This window comes from Rattus norvegicus, chromosome 1 (genome assembly GCF_036323735.1).
Source record: "Rattus norvegicus strain BN/NHsdMcwi chromosome 1, GRCr8, whole genome shotgun sequence".
NCBI classification, from domain to species: Eukaryota; Metazoa; Chordata; class Mammalia; order Rodentia; family Muridae; genus Rattus; species Rattus norvegicus.
This window is the reverse complement of record NC_086019.1, coordinates 151,278,496-151,298,290: the sequence shown is the minus strand read 5'-3', so window position 1 is coordinate 151,298,290 and position 19,795 is coordinate 151,278,496. Positions and strand designations below refer to the sequence as shown.

General features: G+C 39.0%; 1 protein-coding gene across 9 annotated transcripts in view; it reads right to left on the bottom strand.

The window, feature by feature from the left end:
* Positions 1 to 705: 705 nt before the first annotated feature.
* Grm5 (glutamate metabotropic receptor 5) overlaps positions 706 to 19,795 on the bottom strand; it is a 574,875-nt gene continuing 555,785 nt past the window's right edge. For 8 of the 9 annotated variants that reach the window (XM_039096032.2, XM_017588778.3, XM_006229659.5 and 5 more), the window contains one exon: positions 706 to 5,756. In XM_039096032.2, coding sequence (XP_038951960.1) covers positions 4,868 to 5,756 — 889 coding nt within the window. In that variant the 3' untranslated portion in view covers positions 706 to 4,867. The remainder of the gene's footprint in view (positions 5,757 to 19,795) is intronic. The other variant, NM_017012.2, reaches the window with a different exon arrangement.

Genomic DNA, 19,795 nt, shown 5'->3' with positions numbered 1-19,795 from the left:
GAATACAACATAATGAAGGGTGAAGGTGACATTGTCGAAAAAATGACTACCTTGTTTAGGATTTGTTATAATTTGCTTAATAAAAAGTACATTCATTCATATCTTTCATATAGATAATGTCTGACCAAGTATGTCCAAGGATTGTAAGCATGGAGAAGGTGTATTTTTTAAATCTGCGTTGTCTTTTGTAAATCAAGTCAAGAATATGTTCTGCTTTTACATTTTTACCATCTGTTATTAAAAAATGTGTTCAGATGTCAAAATTAAAAGGTGATTTGACAATGTTTTTCTTGTAAAGCTTTATGTACACACACAAACAAACACAGTTACATACAAAGACATGTTTAGATGGTCCCATAAGTAAATACACCTGTGGCTTTACACACACACACACACACACACACACACACACACACACACACAGAGAGAGAGAGAGAGAGAGAGAGAGAGAGAGAGAGGCAGAGAGAGAGAGAGAAAGAGAGAGAGAGAGGCAGAGAGAGAGAGGCAGAGAGAGAGAGGCAGAGAGAGAGAGGCAGAGAGAGAGAGAGAGAGATACACTTCTTGTCAATTTTATATGTCTAACATTAATAGCAACCAGACAGATACAGATAAGTTAAAAATAGTCATGCAATATGTATGCCTAGCTAGAATAATCAGTGGTCCCCATGTTATTTTTTATGTAGAGGTCTTTGGTGGTACAGTATCTCTGCTTAGGTTGTGGTTGATTTATTTTAATTTATTATTCCGTGATCATAATTCAAATGTGTATATGATTCACAATATAAGTTATAACCTGGCTTTTACATTCTCAGGAAATACCACTAGGACAACATTTTAAGCATTTGAGGGGGAATAAGCTTGAAGTCATATCATAGTTTGCTTTTTAATGTCTTTCAAAAAGTAACTGGCTTCACAAACATCAACTATAACGTGATTTAGACAACTGAGAAGCAGGCAATATATTTTAAAATGCTAAAATAAAACACATTTATACATGTACAAAGCGAAACAATGCTGATAAAAATGTTAAAATTTATGAAAAATCATTTGCAATTCACATCAAAATAATTTAACATTCTCTATTATTTTAATAGTACAAGCTGCAACAACAAAAAAGAACAGATTGTGCACACAGTTTTAAAACCAAATCAGTTCTGAGTGCAGAAAAAAAATTAAGTACAAGCACTTGTAGCCCACACAAGTATTTTAGTATTGGCACCATCTCTCTAAACATCTATATTCTATATAGATTTCTAATTACAACATCACCAGCAGCTGCCATTGAATTCTAGAAGGACACACAATATACATAGTATATTTGTTCACATTGGGAAGATCAGTGAAATTCAGCCCACTGTTTTATACATGCCCCATTCTTCAATAGACATCAGGGATTCTCCCAGGCCTCAGACCCTCTTCAAAGGAAATTCTGAATTATCTTTACGCTTTCACTGATCTGTATTTTTTTTCACAGTATAAAATTGTAAATGGTAGCTATGGAGATTCTGACAGCTTGAGGGTTATTAATAAGCTGTTTCTAAATGTGAACTCATATAATAACTTTGAAGTCTCCAGACCATGTACATTTTGCTGGGAGACTAGCACAGGGATTTTTTTTTTCATTTTTTTTCTTTTTTTCTTAAAAAGTGTGTTTAATTCCTGGTTTGGAAGTCACAGATTGCAGCAGAGCCATTACACAATGCATTTCAGTCATAAACAGCTCCGAGTCTCTCTGAACACTTGCTGGTGTATCAGTCATTTGGAAAATACTATCACGTTCAAAGATTGGCACGTTTGGAGACTTGCTTTGTCTTTCTCCTTTGTGTCTGTTTATTTCTTATGAGTTTCCTCTCCAGATTCCCTTCCTATTCCCTATGTCTAGGTCCAGACAAACATAGCCTCTCAGACTGACTCTACTCTCCCACAGGAAGGGGAATGGACCTTTTAGTTGATAAGCTTAATTAAAGCAGGTCTTTCCTTCCCAGGACCAAGTTCTCCTTTACTGGTCATTAACATTTTCATTCTCCCTTTAAGTTGTGCATATTCCAACTGTTTATCACTGGGTACCAGGAACAGATGGGTAGCAAGGAAACTCAGTAAGAACAGGTACCCAAATACATTGGGAAGTTCGTGTCCTCGCCCTAAAATGAATATTCAGTTCTCTTTATATGACAGTTATTACTTGGAACCCGGTGTTAGAACTGGCAAAGAGAGAGTTAGCATCATTCCAAAATAAAAGATTTCAAAGATGTATTACCGGCATGTGCAATATACAATGTATTCAATGAGATGGTAAACGTTATGGTAACATACAGCAAAATATAATTTTATTTTCCTCTAATTGAATAAACTTTTATTACAGTTGACTATGATATCACAAGGGAATTATAGATGGGAATTGCATTAATCTCGAATTTCTAGTGCAATTCCTCATAAGCTGGAAAGGTCTTTTTTTTTTTTTAACAAAAAGTGTTATGGAAACAATAGAAAAGAGATTTGTTCATGGAAACTATCAAAGGAAAGCACACACACACACACACACACACAAACAGAAAACCAACGTCAAAAAAATTTACAATTTAGAAAGCATGTCCCAAAAGATATTAACATCTAAGAAATCAGACACTAACCCCAGGTGAAAGCCACTTTTTTGGTGGATACCAAGGGACACTGACGTTTCAGAATATTTACTGGTGTTTTCAGGTAAAGGCATGTATTTTCTTTTAATGAAGCTATGCAAGTTAGCTAGATTGCTTTTCTGTTTCAAGAATCTCATTGCTATTTGGGATCATATTGCTCTCCATGTTATTTTCATATCTGATTTAAGAAACGATTCACTTTAAGAAAATTTGTTTGTGAGTTATTGTTAGTTTTTAATGTGTTAATGTGGGAGATTTGACTTTAAATTTGAAATAAAAACAGGTATCAGAAGAGCAATGTCAATAGTTATTACAACTTTAAGTATTTAAAACTGGAGGATGACAGATTATGCCAGTGAATAAACTTACTGTTTCAATTTCTTTTAAATCACATGGTAAACAAACAAAGCACAAACAAACAAACAAAAAAGCCTCCAATAACAACAATAAGAATCAAACCCAAAACAACCTATGAGAGAGAGAGAGAGAGAGAGAGAGAGAGAGAGAGAATGATATGAAGGATATATGAAGGATATTGAAATAAGAATTTTAAAGTTCTATTTAAATTTCTCTCTGCCAAAAATATACTTCTTTCTCATGGCAAATCTTTCTCATAAGGCTATCTTTAGTATAAGGCTGGGTCAACTGAACTTTAAATTTATAGAATACCTCCTCCTTTTATTACTATATTTAAAAATCAAAAACATTTGGTACCTGAGGATAGCTGCAATGTGACTAATAAAAAGATGACCATAGATTCAGGTCTTGAGTTACAGTTTCTACCTATATGAGCCCACCAAATCCTGTATGTTTTTATTGTAACTTTAAAACTCTTTTCTGCGGTATTTAAAAAGTGACAGTATGAAGTGCACAAAATCACGCTAACAACTATTTAAAAAGTAAAGGATTAGTAATTGCTTTGCCTTTTTTTGGAATGGCTGAGAAAGACTGTGGTTGATATTAAGGTTCCTCTGTTTTAGTATTCTGTATTGCTTTGAAAAAAATCTACATTTGTCATAGTACATAGCTGCCCCATGTAAGCAGCCAAGAAAAGATAAAATCGCTACTTATGGGCATAGCAAAACACTTGCTATGCTTGACTTTCCTGTATTGAGATTCTGTTACTCTTATTATTTTCCACATCAGCCCCTCCAATTGTAACATCTTCATCAGGTTTATGGACTACTCTTCCAGAGGTGGGACTGGGGGGCAAAACAGCCACCAACAACAGAGGATCTCTTTGTGTATCAGGTTCTCAAATAAAGAAACAAGGAAGCTCATTGAGTATCTTACTATTTTAACTGGCAACACTAACGGAAGGGTATTTATAAGGAGGAGTGCCTGTGTATCGTGAAAGAGAGCCAGGCTATAGCTCACAAATTATTATTACAAAGAGAATTTCCAGCTACACAATGCACCCCAGTGAGGGAATTAAAAAACAGTGTTCCAGAAAATATTTTTTTTTTGCTACTCCAGTATTGATTGGCAACATGGTGAAATAGTCCAGAAATCTTGCACTGGTTTTCTTGGTTAATGGTATCCAGGATGCAGGCTTTCAGAAGTGTATCTCCCAGCCTGTTTGGAAAGTCTCTGCTAGAAATTCTCTGTACATTAACACAACACTCACTACCCGTTTGTGTTACTCAGTAGACTCACAAGCTGAGAAAGTACTGGGCACTAGTGACTATTAGCTTCTCAAGGTCTACTACATGGAGGGACCAGGGAAGGAAGGAAAAAAAAAGGAGAAAAAACAGGTTGACTTTTGGTCCCAGATTTTTCGAGTTAGTTAGAAAATGTACATTCAATGTTTGGTGACTCAAAGACTCTTCTGGGAAAATGAAGTAAACAAACGAGACTATGCACAGTTGCTTATTAACTCTACTTTTCACTGTTCAGGATGTTGCTTCATACTGTTGCTGCCTCAGAGCAAAGCACTTGGTACTGAAACTGTTTAACCCACTCCTGGTCAGCACTCCAAATATAGAAGCAGTGTTTCTTAAAAGCCCATGTTTTCTAAGGCCACTAGAAGATAATCTGCCAGAAGATGTGTAGTTGGTGTCGTCATCGGCCGTCATGAAATAGCACTGTTGATCTCATGTCTCCACCGTGTGTGTCCTTGGCATTTTTCACCTCGGGTTCTCTGTTGGGGTGACTATGGGTGTCGCTGCGCCCATCTGTGAACACCGAGGTCTGCTGCTCAGGCCTATCTCAGGGAAGTTTCCAGTGGCTCACAACGATGAAGAACTCTGCGTGTAATCTCTGATGATGAGAGTGTCATATTTGGGAGAGGATGGGATGCAGAGGGCCGATTCTGAGACTGGAGAGTTTGGGGTGGTGCTCCCCGAGTCCACCGAGTCCCTGAAGGGCGATGGTGGAGTGAGGGCCACAAGCTCCTCCAGATCTGGTTTGCCCGGGGCGGATTCAGCTCCTGTGGGCGTCTCCTGGGCAGGTGATACCCCTGTCGCCCCCTGAGCTCCTCCGGTCACCTCGATGGCCGGCAGCGGCTGGATCTCTGCGAAGGTCGTCATGGTCGTGGGCAGCTGAATCTCTTTGGGGATCAGGTAGGAGGAGCAGATTGGAGTACCAGGGGGCCCCGGCGTGGCCGCGGTGGACAACATCATGGAGTTGAGCTCGGAGATGTTGGCTGTGAAGCGCGTCACTACGCTGCTGATCTGCTCCATGAGCGAGCCCTGGGACGAGCTGCTGCGAGCAGCTGTCTCAGAGTGCAGCGACGGCGCATCATCATCTGTGCGGCCCGCCGAGCCTGCGAGGTGGCTCAACGTGCTGATGGGCGATGGCGAGCGCGGCCTGGCAGCCGCGGGGAAGCTCTCCTCTGCCTCCGCCACATCATAAAGCGCTTTGGGACCGGCGTCCGGTGGCTCCGGGCCACCTGTTGCTGTGCATCCTGCGTTACCAGCACCAGCTACACCGGGACCCGAGCCACCACCTGCCGCTGCACCAGGCCCCCGGTTCTCTGTGCTCTTGGGAAAGGGTTTGATGACCGCCGTTTGGTTGGGGTTCTCCTTCTTGTTGATGTGGACAGACAGTCGCTGCCACAAATGTTGCCCCCGGGTACTCTTCTCATTCTGGGCCCAAGTCACAGATTTTCCGTTGGAGCTGTGGAGAGAAAAGAGCAGAGAGGTGACTCAGCATGTGCTTCAGTAGCCTTCCATGTAGCTTCCCCAATGGTGGGAGGTGATGGGAACTTGATCAGGAAGGTCATTCTGTCATCCTAGAAGGAATGAGCCACCAGGACAGGTGGTCATTTGTGCTATTACAGCAAGGGGATCAAGTATTAGGACGAAGGACCATTTGTCAGTATTCTGCAGTCATTTAGACCTCACCATGAGCACAGCTATGCTTGGTTCTGCCAACGCAAATTTGGAGGTTGGTCCCATCGCGTTGTGTATAGAAAAGCTTGGCACAGAGCCGCAGGTTTCTTAGGTCTAGCAGCATCCAGATGGAAATGTTAATTAAACCAAGACCTCAACTCACCAGCAGTTATGGGAGAGGGAGGGAGAGGTGAAAGATTCAAGATTACCAGGTAGCAGTCAGTAGCTCCAGATCAGCTTTTATTCTGCAGATGGGCACATATACTTAGGGATTGCTGGGTGAACTCCTGATTTTGAACCTGGTTTTATTTAGTCTGCCTTATCTGCTGGAAAATACGAATTTCATGAACACACACACACACACACACACACACACACACACATTTCTAATTATTAAAAATTTCTACACCACAGGAGTTCTTATAACTTTGATTTTAGGTCTGCGACTTGAGTAATAATTCCACCAGAAAAACTGTCATGTATTGCCTTGAACACCTCGAACAGCAATCTAGAATTAGGGCCTTGATAAGTGTTGCCTTACTGACAGACATTCTGAAGGCCTTCAAGCTTTCTTCTCCCAGGCAGCCGGTGTGCTCTGAAGGCTACTCTGGTGAGGATATATATTATGCCTCAACTTCAGAATCTGCCTTCTTCTTTATGCCAGAATGGCTGGTAACCACCAGAACATAGATGCTCCAGTCAGAAACATTACGGTGGTCAGAGGATAATACCTGTCTTGCAGGGATAGCTCATGGAGGGATCTTTTTGTGAATCCCCATGAAGATTAATTGAAGATGAGAGGGTGCCTGCTACCTTTGGCCTAGCCAGTATCATTCTACCCAGTATAAACAAGACATTAAAGAATGAAAACCTCTCTCAAGCAGTGGTTATTTATTTTTTTTTTCCGGAGCTGGGGACCGAACCCAGGGCCTTGCGCTTCCTAGGTAAGCGCTCTACCACTGAGCTAAATCCCCAGCCCCTCAAGCAGTGGTTATTAACCTTAGTTTGCATAACTAAAGTTAATTGTTTATAAGACTCATTCAAGGAATATATCCCAAATATCACATGTGTCCTCAGAAGATTCCAATACTCTGAACTGGGGCTGAAGTATCAAAGCATTTTTTTTTTTTAACTAAGAATTTCATTCTGGTCCTTTCTCATTAAAGTAACTCTGCAGCATGTGTTTCAGAATCTCAGAACTTCTGGTGAGAAGTTGTTCTTTTTATTTGTTTTTTTGTTTTGTTTTTCTTGTTTTCACTTTCTTTCTTTCTTCCTTTCTTTCTTTCTTTCTTTCTTTCTTTCTTTCTCTCTTTCTTTCTTTTTCTTTCTTTCTGTTCCATTTGCTCCACTGGTCTCCTTGTTGGAGAACATGCCTGAGTTTGTCAGGCAGAGGCCGAAATCCACCCATTCTGAGGTTTCCTGCTTGCATCTACCAGGCTACCTGAGCTAAGTCATGCTGCTGACAACCGATCATCCTTTCCGCAGCTTCCTTAACAACGCTCTTCTTGGCTCTTTCTCGTTCTGCTTAATGCTCCTTTATCATCCCTTTGCACTTCACAGTTTTCCTTTCTCTGCTCCTTCATGTGACTTGTGATCACACATGTTCCGTGGGATCCTATGAGTGTAATGCAGCCTAGTATTCTCGAGAATCCAGTGTGAAGTGCAATAGTTGTCTGTGAAAATGGAGGAGACATTTCCAAGTTTGCAGGTATAAACTGTACATCTGTAGTAGCAGAAGGCTGCTACCGGATCTTCTCTTTCCTTCTAATAGTTTCAGTACTTTTCTTCCCACTTTCCATTACCCTCACTAGGAGTTTATAATACCTTATTACTCTTCTCTTCCAAGTGCCCACAAACTTCTGCAGTGCAGCACGGAAGTGCCCAGGTTATTTATGGGATTCGATTGACAGGATGGTTGCCAACTACACCCACTTTCTGTTACCAGCAGCCTAAGAAACAGGCATCTAGAGAGGGATAATTAGACTTTCAGGTCACTGCACCCCTTTCAATACAAAGCATGGGCTAGAAACAAGAAGCATAACTGGACCAGGTCTTCAAAGTTTTACCCCAAGGATGCTTCAGTTTCTAGTAGGAAGGTTTTGCAAACATCTTTTTAAAGTGTCTTTGACATTTTCTCCCTCTCTTCTGTCTCTGCCCCTCTGTCTCCATCTCTCTTTTCCTACCTCCCTTTCTCTTTGCCAGTCTCTCAATTTACTCTCAATTTACATGACTTCTATGTAAACACTGACTGTCTTCTATTTCATACATAGTTGCACAGTGAGATAATGCATTGGAAAACATTTGCGTAAATATGTAGGGAAAACATCGTAAGTAGAAAGAGAGAAGGAGCTGAAGGATAAGAGGAAGGGGAGATGGTGTCACACACACACACACACACACACATACATACGAGAGAGAGAGAGAGAGAGAGAGAGAATATTAATAAGACACAAAGACTAGATATAGAAGATATCAGAGAAATGGAGTCCAATTATAAGCACTTATTTTTCTTGTGGAACATGAACAAATTACTGTTCCATAGTAAAAGGGAACTTGATAAGAAAGAAAACAGACTCACACCAGTCTGTTTCTTTGTAGAACACAGTTTCCAGGAAGACAGTGACTTTAACTATTCTGTTCTATGAAGAAGAATCTAAATAAGCAATTAAGACTGAATATGACTCTTCAGCTATCAGCTTCAATGTTTGGTGTCAGGTAAGTGCAATGGAGAAGAGATCTTCAAACTGGGGACTTAATTCTGAATCTGACATCAAAGATGGAGTAGAGAAAGCATTTTCAGTGCCTCATCAAGAAGCAGTGTGTTCAGTTGGTAAAAGTTGTCATGGAGATTTAATGAGACAAGTAGGTGAAAAGGTATGATAAGGAGTGGGTGTTTCTTGTTACATGGAAGTTCAATGTGTCAGAAAAAGAGATCTCTGTATTCAGTGCTGTGTTCTTTGGGTTTAAGGAAAAGACAATTCACAGAAAGTAAACAGTTTGTAACAAAAGTCTTCCCAGTTATTTCTTTGTCTGACTAGAGATCAATAGCTTTGCAGACAAACCCACCCTAAACTTTACTCTACTATATTGTTTTCTTGGGTGATCACATCCAGTCCATTTTCTTCCTAAATGCTCTCACTTCCTGCCATCCTGCTGATGCTTTGCTCTGCCCCTTTTGCTTAAGCGCATCTTGTTTTCTCTACCCTCTTCTACCTTAATCTCCCTGTCTCTGTCTCTCTCTGACTGCTTCTGTCTCTGACTGTCTCTGTGTCTCTTGTCTCTTTTTGTGTCTCTGTCTCTCTGTCAACGTGTCTCTCTCTCCTTTTTTGTTTTAGTATAATTGCCATTGGAAAAAATCTTCCCAAAAAACCATACTCAGATTTTCATAACCACAGCATTTAGGCATGTAAGCATTCTGCTCTATATCTGCCTCATCTTCTGGATAGGATGCCTTGAAGGCACAGACAGTTTGTTCTCTGCTATATCCTACACACCCAGTGAATTGTATGGTGTATGGAGTTTGCTTAAATTATTTTTAGGCAGTAAATCAATTCTTTTTGTAATTTATACACAAATGCACACGCGCACACACACACACACACACACACACACACACACACACACACACTGGTTTTAGTAAATCTTCTCACTGACGGAAGCTTATGAATCAACTTGAGTAATGGAGAATTCATATTCATATTGTGGTTTTGAGATATGCTCCTGATAGATGTTGGCAGAAGAATCGCTAAGATGCTTGTACTCCTTTATTATCAGCAAAGAGTAGGAGAATAACCGTCCACTAACCTTACTTCTAGAAGGAAATCAGGTGATCACACTGAAGTGGATGTTCGATTCGGTACAAAATCTTTGCAAATGAAGAAGGTTGTTCATCGTCCTTCCAACTTCCTCTCATGTGAAGTAAAACATGTTTGTTACTTCAACTGAGAGCTTTAGTTTCAACTGCAAGATTGTGTTTGGTAGTGGAGTGAGGTAAAAGAAAAGCAAAGGAATTGTTGTTTACTTGTGTACAGTATTTTCCTTTTCCTCAGTGCACGTATTGAGAAGTGGAAAAGGAAAGGACAGACTAAGACAGTCCCTCCTACTGGGGAGGGGACAAAATATCACTTATTGTTCTTTGAAAGAGTTTTAACCCTTTTCAAAGTATAATAGCATATAACATAACAGCTCTCCTTATGGAATTTTCTCTTTATCACCGAAAGAAAAAAATTACATTGTGACTTGAGAGTTCTCTTTGGATGGGGAGTTCCTTTCATTTACATCCCAGTGCTACTTAAATGGTGCCATTCACCTGCAGTCTCAGCAGTTGTTCTTCATCCCTTCTGTGTAGGACAGATAAATAATGTATTTATTTCCAGAGGCTCTGAATGTCAGGCCAGTAACCTCTCCAGTTTCCCTATTCATCTAGCCTAATTTGAGGAAATTAAAGCCTCTTGCTCCAGCATGCCACCATTAGGCATTGCAGATCAGTCTGACCCTCACAAAGGTCTGTGGATTATAGAATGTTTGTGTCAAGACTAAATGCATGTGAACATTCTGTGCAGTTCTATCCTCCCCAGAGATAATTTTGGTAAATAAAAGGAAGAATATAAGCATTAAAACTTTTAATTTTTGCTGAATTAAAAAAATAATACAAACCCTAACTTCTTTTTTGTTGAATGGTTTATTAGTACCTTCCTAACTTATAGAAATTCCGGCCACAAAAGTTAAATATATCCCCCTTAAAGTTATTAAAAATGGTCTTCATTAATGAACTTCTCTTGTTTGTATATTTTGGTTTTGAGGGCAGCCAGAAGGGAGTTGTATTGCAGTCATCTGCTGCCTAAGACAGAACAATTTATAAAAATAGTAAAAGAATCTAGAAACATCTTTAGCTAATGTTGCCTATGTAGAATGATATTTGAAAATAGTATACTAATGAAAAATTCAGATATTAAGACTATTACAAACAGAAAATATGCAACAGTAGTTATATTGCTTGATAAAAACTTTTGTCAGTATTTTCTGTAATTTTGCTTCAGCTACAAAATGTTAAAGTTTATTAAAAAATAGGAATTCAGTTTTGTTTATATTCTGACTTTCCCCAAATAGCTATTTTGAGCTTTACCTAAAAGTTTACATAAGGATTTTAAAACTTGCTGTAAGAAAGATAATACAAACTATCCTATGTATTATCTCTATACATTTCTTCAATTATGGCCTAAATGTATGTAAAAAGCTATCTTATTGATAGAAACTATTTAAATAGCTCAGGTGATATATGTGTTAGAATGTACATGGAAAAGGCACTCAATTACAAGGAAACGAAATCAAAGACTGAATTACCAAACACAGATGTAAACGAAAAATGACATCACCTTCCATATGTGTGGTACTGTATAGAGAGCTTTTAGGAATGACTTGATTGTCATGGTGCTGGGATCAATTCCTTTTTTAAAAGATGAGCTAACCAAAGTTTAGTGAGATTATGTGGTTTACCCTACCCAGTTGAGTTAATAAACAGACACATGACACAAGTGACATTCATGACTTATAGTTCTGATTTCAGTGCCCATGAATTTACACTAAACATACACACACACACACACACACACACACACACACACACACACACACACGTTTTCCTTATTTTATGGAATAAAACTGTAGTGTTCAGAGTTAGTAAGGTAGTAATTTGATCTATATTCTGTTTTATCCCAAGCCTCAGTGCTTTTCAATTATACAGTTATGAGACAGGTAGAAGAAGAAGAAGAAGAAGAAGAAGAAGAAGAAGAAGAAGAAGAAGAAGAAGAAGAAGAAGAAGAAGAAGAAGAAGAAGAAGAAGAAGAAGAAGAGGAAGAGGAAGAGGAAGAGGAAGAGGAAGAGGAAGAGGAAGAGGAAGAGGAAGAGGAAGAGGAAGAGGAAGAGGAAGAGGAAGAAGAGGAAGAGGAAGAGGAAGAGGGAGAAGGAGAAGGAGAAGGAGAAGTAAAAGGAGGAGGAGAAGAAGAAGAAGAAGAAGAAGGAGGAGGAGGAGGAGGAGGAGAAGGAGAAGAAGAAGGAGAAGAAGAAGAGGAGGAGGAGCTTCCTGCACCCCTTGCTTGTCATTAATTCTAATAGCATTGGTTGATATGGCACCAACATTTGCAAGATATAATGACTGGATGCCTTGATGAAGGCATCTAAATCCAACACCCACATATATTTATATTATGTGACAGTTGTTCAGCATTTTTCATGCTTCGATGCAAGAAAACCACTTTTTTACATAGTTCTAATTCTCAATGACTTAGTTTTGGACTTCTAATGCATGGTGCAGGTTGTAATTGTATGAGAAATCTACAGTCAGACCATCTTAACAATTTTGGTGTTTGAACAAACAAACATAGGCACAGTGGTCTGACTGAGAATGGGCCCACAGGAATCCAAATACTATTGTTCTGTTAAAGAAACACCGCAATAAAATGGCTTCTTATGACATACTGCTATGCCCATGGATCAGTACCTTACTTAACCGTCACCAAAGAGCCCTCTTTTTGCAGTAGATGTAAACTAGCTCAGAGACCCACACTTGGACAATGGGTAGAGGGTGAGAGATTTTGGAGCACTCATGTATAAGTGAATTTCTTTATCTATTACCTCCAAGCAGGGCTCAGGGGTATATGCAAAAGATGCAGAAAGATTGGGAAGAGTCTGAGGGAATGGATGACTCTAAGGAAACAGTGCCCTCCGGCTATAACAGGACTGATACATGAATGCACAAAGATGGTGGCAGCACCCACCAGGGCTGTATGGGTTCAGCCAGATGGAGCCTCAGTACTGAGGGAAGAAAGTGGACAATACTCCCACCTCTAACCAAGAAGCTATCTGAAATTTAAAATCCCTTGCAAAGAAAAAATAATTTTCTCTAGTGGAGTCTTACTGGGTATATGAACCATACTTCTGGGCAGGCCTTATGCCTGGTAGTAGACAGCCAATATAAAATGAAGTCAATGGTATTTTTGTAGACATTCTGTCTCATATTGCTTTGTTTGGACCTTTAAAAATATTATTTTTGGTCTTTTGCTGATATATTTTAGTTTTCAATTTTGTGGTTTTGTGGTGTGTGTGTGTGTGTGTGTGTGCGTGCGTGCATGTGTTGCTTGGTTTATTTTTCTTTGTTGTACAGAGAGAAAGAGAAAGAAAGAGGATGGAGTTGAGTGGGTGAAGCTAACTGGAGAAGATAAGGGAAAAGAATCATGACCAGAATAGATTGTCTTAATTTTTCAATAAAAACCTCAAGTAATATAATGAGTAAAATAAAAATGTTTCCCAAAGGCTTATATATTTGGATACTTGGTCCTCAGATGATGAGTCTTTGGGGAAAGAATTAGAAGACGTGGCATTGCTGGAGACGGTGTGTGATAAGGGTGGGTTTAGGTTTCAAAAGCCCATGCTATTTCTAATTAGCTTTCTCTGCCTAATGCTGGTGGGTGAGATGTAGGCTCTCAACCATTGCTTCAGTGCCATATGTACTTGCCTGCTGCCATGCTTCCAGTCCTGATGGTCAGAAACTCTCAGAACCTTTTGGAACCGTGAGTCCCAAGTTCAATGCTTTCTTTTCTAAGTTGCTTTGTTTCTAGTGTTTTATTATAGTAATAGCAACCTTTAGACAATAGGCAACAAATGATTGGTGGCATCTATGAGTGGCTTTCATTTATCAATATTTTTGGTATTGTAGATGAGAATTATTAATAGGTAAGACATTTTTCACCAGTGACAGAAATGAATCTACAAGAGAACATAGATACAAAAGAAGACTACCCTTATTTAGTCACAATATTTTGACATAGATGAGTTTTTTCCTTTTTACTAGAACTTTGAAATGAAGAAGGATATAGGAAGTAGAAAGCCACAAAGGAAAAAGACAATGAGAAATCGTGGAGCATGAGAGCAAGAGTTCCAATTTCAGGGTTTTGACATGGGATAGATAACAAAGTACTTGAAACACCACAGGAAAGAAAAACCATTGCCAGAAGTAGTAAGCAGAGACAGCCACTTTCCCACAGTAGATGAAATGCATGCAGGCTTCAGTGGTTGATGGAGCATAATGAAATGCTAAGAGAGTGGACGACATTGCTCTCCATCAAGGCAGAAGAGTCCAAAGTTCAGAAACCCACAATTTATGTACAAGAGATGGACAATGATTTTGTTTGACTATGTGGGGATGGTGTAGCAGTCAAAATTTCAAATGACTGAATTGTAAGAATTCTGTGTGGGCATCTCTAACTTAAGGTTCTACACTTCCCCCTTCCTTTCTTCTACTATTTAAATAACCTACCAGTAAATTGCTTTGGGCTTTTCATTGTCTGAAACAGACACATGGTCTAACATGGACCAAAGACTAGGCTGATTGGCAGGTATAGATGTAGTCTATAAGATTGATTAATAAATGAACAGAGGAAAATACCCATGATCCATTTCTGTTCTATTCTACTGTTATAGTCTCAGTTGTTTAATGCTGTGCACTTGATCTTCTTTTCCTGCATTGTGTTACCCGAAGTACCATTATCTATTATCTTCTTGAACTTTCTCCACTGCTTCACCTATTGGCAGTGTTTCAAATTTAGCACCACTTCCATACAGGAAGATGTTAAAATATAACTGATATTTGCCAAGTTAATTGGTCCCTTAGAGACTGAAGAACAGACTAGTGATTTAACCAAAATAGGATTATTCAAGAGGTAGCTTTGCTAGTTTAGGAGTGTTGTGCAATGGTGCTAAGGTTTAAACGGATGTGACAGGGTGAAAGTGGAATGGAATATTCTGGTGGGAAGACAATGGGAAGAAAACACATTTCCTTCTGCTCACTGGGGTTTTCCTCTTAGAATAAAACAAACAAACAAACAGAAAACCAGACAGACAAACAAAAACAAAAACCCTTCAGAAAAGTAACTACTGGAAAAAGAATTTTTCAAGGAAACATCTGCAAATAAAGTGCAGCTTAATACAGTATAAAGACTGAGGGCTTTAAATAACATAGATAAGCAATATTCATTAATGTTCATATTATATAGTTGACAGAGAAATGTATCCAGCCAACCTTTCCATCATTTCCTGGAATATGTTTTTTCCTTCTTCCTTTACTCCCAATGGTTACACCTTTCTATGATAACTGCAGGGCAGATCGTTTCTTCTTAAGCCTTTGGTCTCTAACAAAACATTCTTGGAAGAAGCACTTTGCCTTCTCTTCTGTGGTATTCCAGCCACAGGAGGCCTTCTCCAGCATTGCTAAAGAACCTGGTGCTACCAGTACCCAGGTTGCTAACACATCTGCAGCTACTTGTACTGTCAATGCCTACCCATATCCCCAAAAAAAGGCAGTGCTTTACAAGGGAGAATATACCATTGATTATGTGCTGGAGTCTGGCATCTTATTGAGACATTACAGTCTTCTTTCTTAAATTAAGTGCTTTCTTCTGATTCATGATTCAGCTACCTACATTGAAATCTAGAAACTAAAGTATTGATCATCCTGACATATACCTCCAAAACATTGTGTCAAGTGTTCCATCTAAGATTAGAAGAGGATTTAGGATTGTATGTGTTTTTCCAAAATAGCAAATGATTGTTTTTCAGCAATCATTATAAAGTTCACATTGCAATTTAGTAAAGAAACAAAACAAAACAAAGCATCAGCAAAACACCAAACCAACCAACCAACCTAACAAACAAAAAACAAGATGCCATTGTTTGTATGTACGGGCTGGTTAGGAAGCCAGAGACTTTGTAAGGAACTCACCTTGACTGTAAAGCTTGTATAAAGAAAGCATGGTGTTGGAGATAGCACTAGAGTCCTGAGAGAGCAGTGCTCCATTTCAACACAACTCCACTGCTCATGAGGTGTTTGCACTTACGTTATTAGAGTTGACCTTCACGACAGCGCTGTGTCATAGCACTTTTCTAAATGTGCCTACTATTTGCCAGTCAACTCCCACACTAAATCTTGAGCATCTTGAGTGCAGGAGCTCCTGTGCTCAGAACGGTACCAGGTGTCAAATTGCAGGCTGGGAGGATTAGTGAAATGAGGCAAATTATACAATCCCGAGTGTTCAGCATACAGAGGCATTATTGCAGTAAATATGAGAACTCATGTGCATGGATCTTAACTAAATTGCTGCAGTCAAAGTGACTGACAGACAGTGTGCCAAATCTACAGGGGATACAAAGCATCATGGTGAAAAGCTGTTAGGTGCGGAAAGCTTACTTACTCTGTGTACATGGCATCTTGTTTTGTGTGTAAATGATGGGCCAACATCTCAACAGAAAACCATATTGAAGAATCAAACATTCATGAGACACGGAATTAGATTAAGTGATAAATTTTAAATTTTGTAGTACTCAGCTTTGTATGATTTTACCCATATTATAAAGGGAGAATAAAAGCAGGAAGCACTCTACATAATCTAGCACCCACCTCACATCATTAGAGTTCCAATTTCCTTGGTGTAAAGCAACTGGCTTCCTTTTTAGCTTGGCTTGTTTCATTAGAAAACATTTAATTTTTTCCTTCCATTGTATAGGAACTCATGAACTACAGATACGACTAAAAGACAGCGAGAGAATACTGAAGACTGGTAAAGTGCCCTGAAGATGTTATAAATACTAGATGAAATTAGTTATTCAACTAATTAGAGTTAGCCCTTCAGAAAACTAATGTGAAATATCGACAATAAAAATTCGCATTTTGTTTTCACAAAATAAGCTCACACTACCTTCCCTTCTTCTAGCACTGGTGAGTGCCTACACATCCATGGACTTGTCTCGACTAACAGCCCTTTCTCAGAGACAAGCATCTGTGACTCTCTTTCATGGCTAAGTACGAACACATCAGATCACAGACTCCAGCAAAGGTTCTCTGTGTCCCTATAGAGCATGGAGATAATAATATCCACTTTTGAACTTCAGTTATTCCTGTAGGGGTGGGTATTGTGTATGAACTCACATGGCAACTACGACAGGGTTGAGAGAATACCCATGTCTATAACACTCCCATGATCTGCATCTCTGTTACTTCTGCAGTCTGAAGAATTCTGACATACACTTAGATAGTACACTGAAAAGATCAAAAGTTCCACTACATTCACACACATGTTTATGTACAAACTGTGAATTTGAAGAGAATATAGAAACATAGTACATCATGAAGTTAGGGTGTCAGTATATGCATGCGATGATTTAAGTCCTTTAGCAATGTATGGATGCAGAAAAGAGGGCAGAAGTGAATAATGATGGGTAATTTTGACACTTAACTTGACAGGATTTAGAATTACCATGGAAACAATATCTCATTATGTCTATGAGGGATTATCAAGACTAGGTTAACTTATAAGGAAGGATCGCCCTAAATGTTGGAGGTACTGTTTTGTAATCTCAGGTTTCAACCTGCATAATAAGAAAGCAAGCTGAGTACCAGCACTCAACACCCTCTGCTTCTTGACTGTGGATGCAGTGTGACCAATTGCCTAAACTTCCTTCCACCCTTACTTTGTCATAATGACCAACCATACCTCAACATGTGAGCCAAATAAATTATTCTTTGTTTAATTTCCTTTAAATCAGCTATTTTGTCACAAGGCAGTGAGAAAACAAAAGAATATAGTGCCCATCTATCTCTGGCCCAGCAATATACTCATGTAAGATGTTGTGACATGGTTGGATCTCTTGTCACTACCATATCATTGAACTCTCTTCAGCAGCTCCCAAACTCTGGGTGAGTAATTCCAGACATGAACACTTCTATCTATCCTATAATTTCACTAAAGAAACCAAGCATATGAGATGTACAATCCTCTATTGGGTTTTGGGGGTCAACTGAGTGTTTTTTTAGTACTTCACTGGGACTCTGTGTTTAATAAACAGCACAAAACAGGTCCAAGTCTTTACAGAGGAAAGGTAGTGTGTGAATACATGCCACAACTCTGGGTAGTGATGTGGGGAGACTTTAGGAAGAACAGAAAAAAAAGGAAGCCTTGGCAACTGACCAGGGTAGTATCTGTAGGTTTGTAATGTACGTCTATTTTTCTTCCTGTTAAATCTTAAATTTCCAAGTAAACCAGCTCTTCATTTAAAAACTGCTTTCATAAAATTTACTTATACCTTGATGTATTTTTCTTACTGTTCACTTAAAACTTATTACTACCTTATATCTGTGTATTTATGAAATCAAGTATAAACTTGGAAAATACACTTATCTCTTAAATGTTGACCTTACTTTTTGTGCTATTTTGGGTCTTTTCCTCTTCTGAGGTATTATTGTCCATCAAAATACATTGTTTCTTTCCTTTTTCTATCTTCTTCTCATCTCCTCTTCTCTTTCTCTCAATCTTTTATTTGATCCCAAGGAAGTGAGAAGAAAAGTTGTCATGAAATGTTATTTGTGTCCAATTACCTCTGCTTCTCTCTCGGATTTAGGGGATTACTTCCAGCAAAATGCCTTTATTCTAGCTTAGACTACTCCCCCTTCCTCTTAGGACATCTTCTTGTAATAAGCCTTGTGATTACCTTGATCACACTCAAAGAAGTGAAGTAACAAAACCTGAACATTATTTTGGTGTTGTAGAAAAGTGTGGACTACTCCTGGAGTACATATTGAAATAGCCACCTCTGTACCTCTGAATCTGACCATGAGACGCTCTATTGGATATGCTCCCACACTTGATAGCCTATTCTTTTTGTGTTCCAATTTTTATGATTAGTCACAGCAACCTTATGGAAATCCAATCTCTGGACTGACTAGACCTGAGAGTTCTAGATGTTGATTAAAAATTCCTGAGGCCATGGAATGGAATAAATGGGATTTAGTGCTCATCCTAAGTAGCATCACAGAATCTTCCAGATGTGTAGTTTATTTTGAAATGTCAGTTATAATCTGGCTAAATTGAAATACTGTGAGATGAAAAAGTCTGGGGTTGCATACCCATGATTTTCTCTTGTTTGCTTGATAGGCAGTCACATGTACTGGATGTGGAATTCCAGTTCCAGGCTTTATATCGGAAGCCACTCTGGACAGAACTATCCAGCTTTCATTAGATGTAATCAGTGTTCTCTTGTGTATGCTACTCCAGAGCTGCTGGCTTATTTTACAAGGACAGAACTTATACCATTTTGTATTATCTAAGTGAAAGTAAAATCAGGATCTGAAATGCAGTCTGTTAAATCAATTCCAGAAAACTATCTGTTAAGACCCAGAGATATCTGTAATAAAAGATTAAGGGCAGAAAACTGTATATAGACATAAGGACCTATATGTGTACACACTCATTGCATTGTCTTTGAGAGTCATGAACCTGATTTGTTAGGCTCTTAGCTATGGCTTCTCTGATAGTAACCACACAGTTCCTGAAACCATTGTCACAGACTGCCATGAATAGATTCCAGCAGTGATGCAGTGTAGTGGTTCTTGATAGATGTGAGCCATTATTCTGAAAATGGGAAAGATCCCACCACTGAGGAAGCAAACAGAATTTTTCGGAGGTAAAATTTCAACAGGAGTCAACAGTCTTAACTTCTGATTACACAGCTGGCCTCAAGCTCTCAGCACATGCACAGACAAATGGCCACATTATTTTCTGAACTTCCTCATTTCACAAATAAACGACAATCTGCAACAGTTTTCCTTTGAACAGCTCCATACTACAGTTGAATTGAGAAATGACCCCAAAAAATAGAACAGGAGAGTTAGCTCACAATGAGGTGATTTCTCAGTACACAGTTTTTCCAGCATTTTGGGACTGTTTAATACAACTCTGATTGCCTATGTCTCTAGAGCCCCTTTCTTAAAACGCAGTT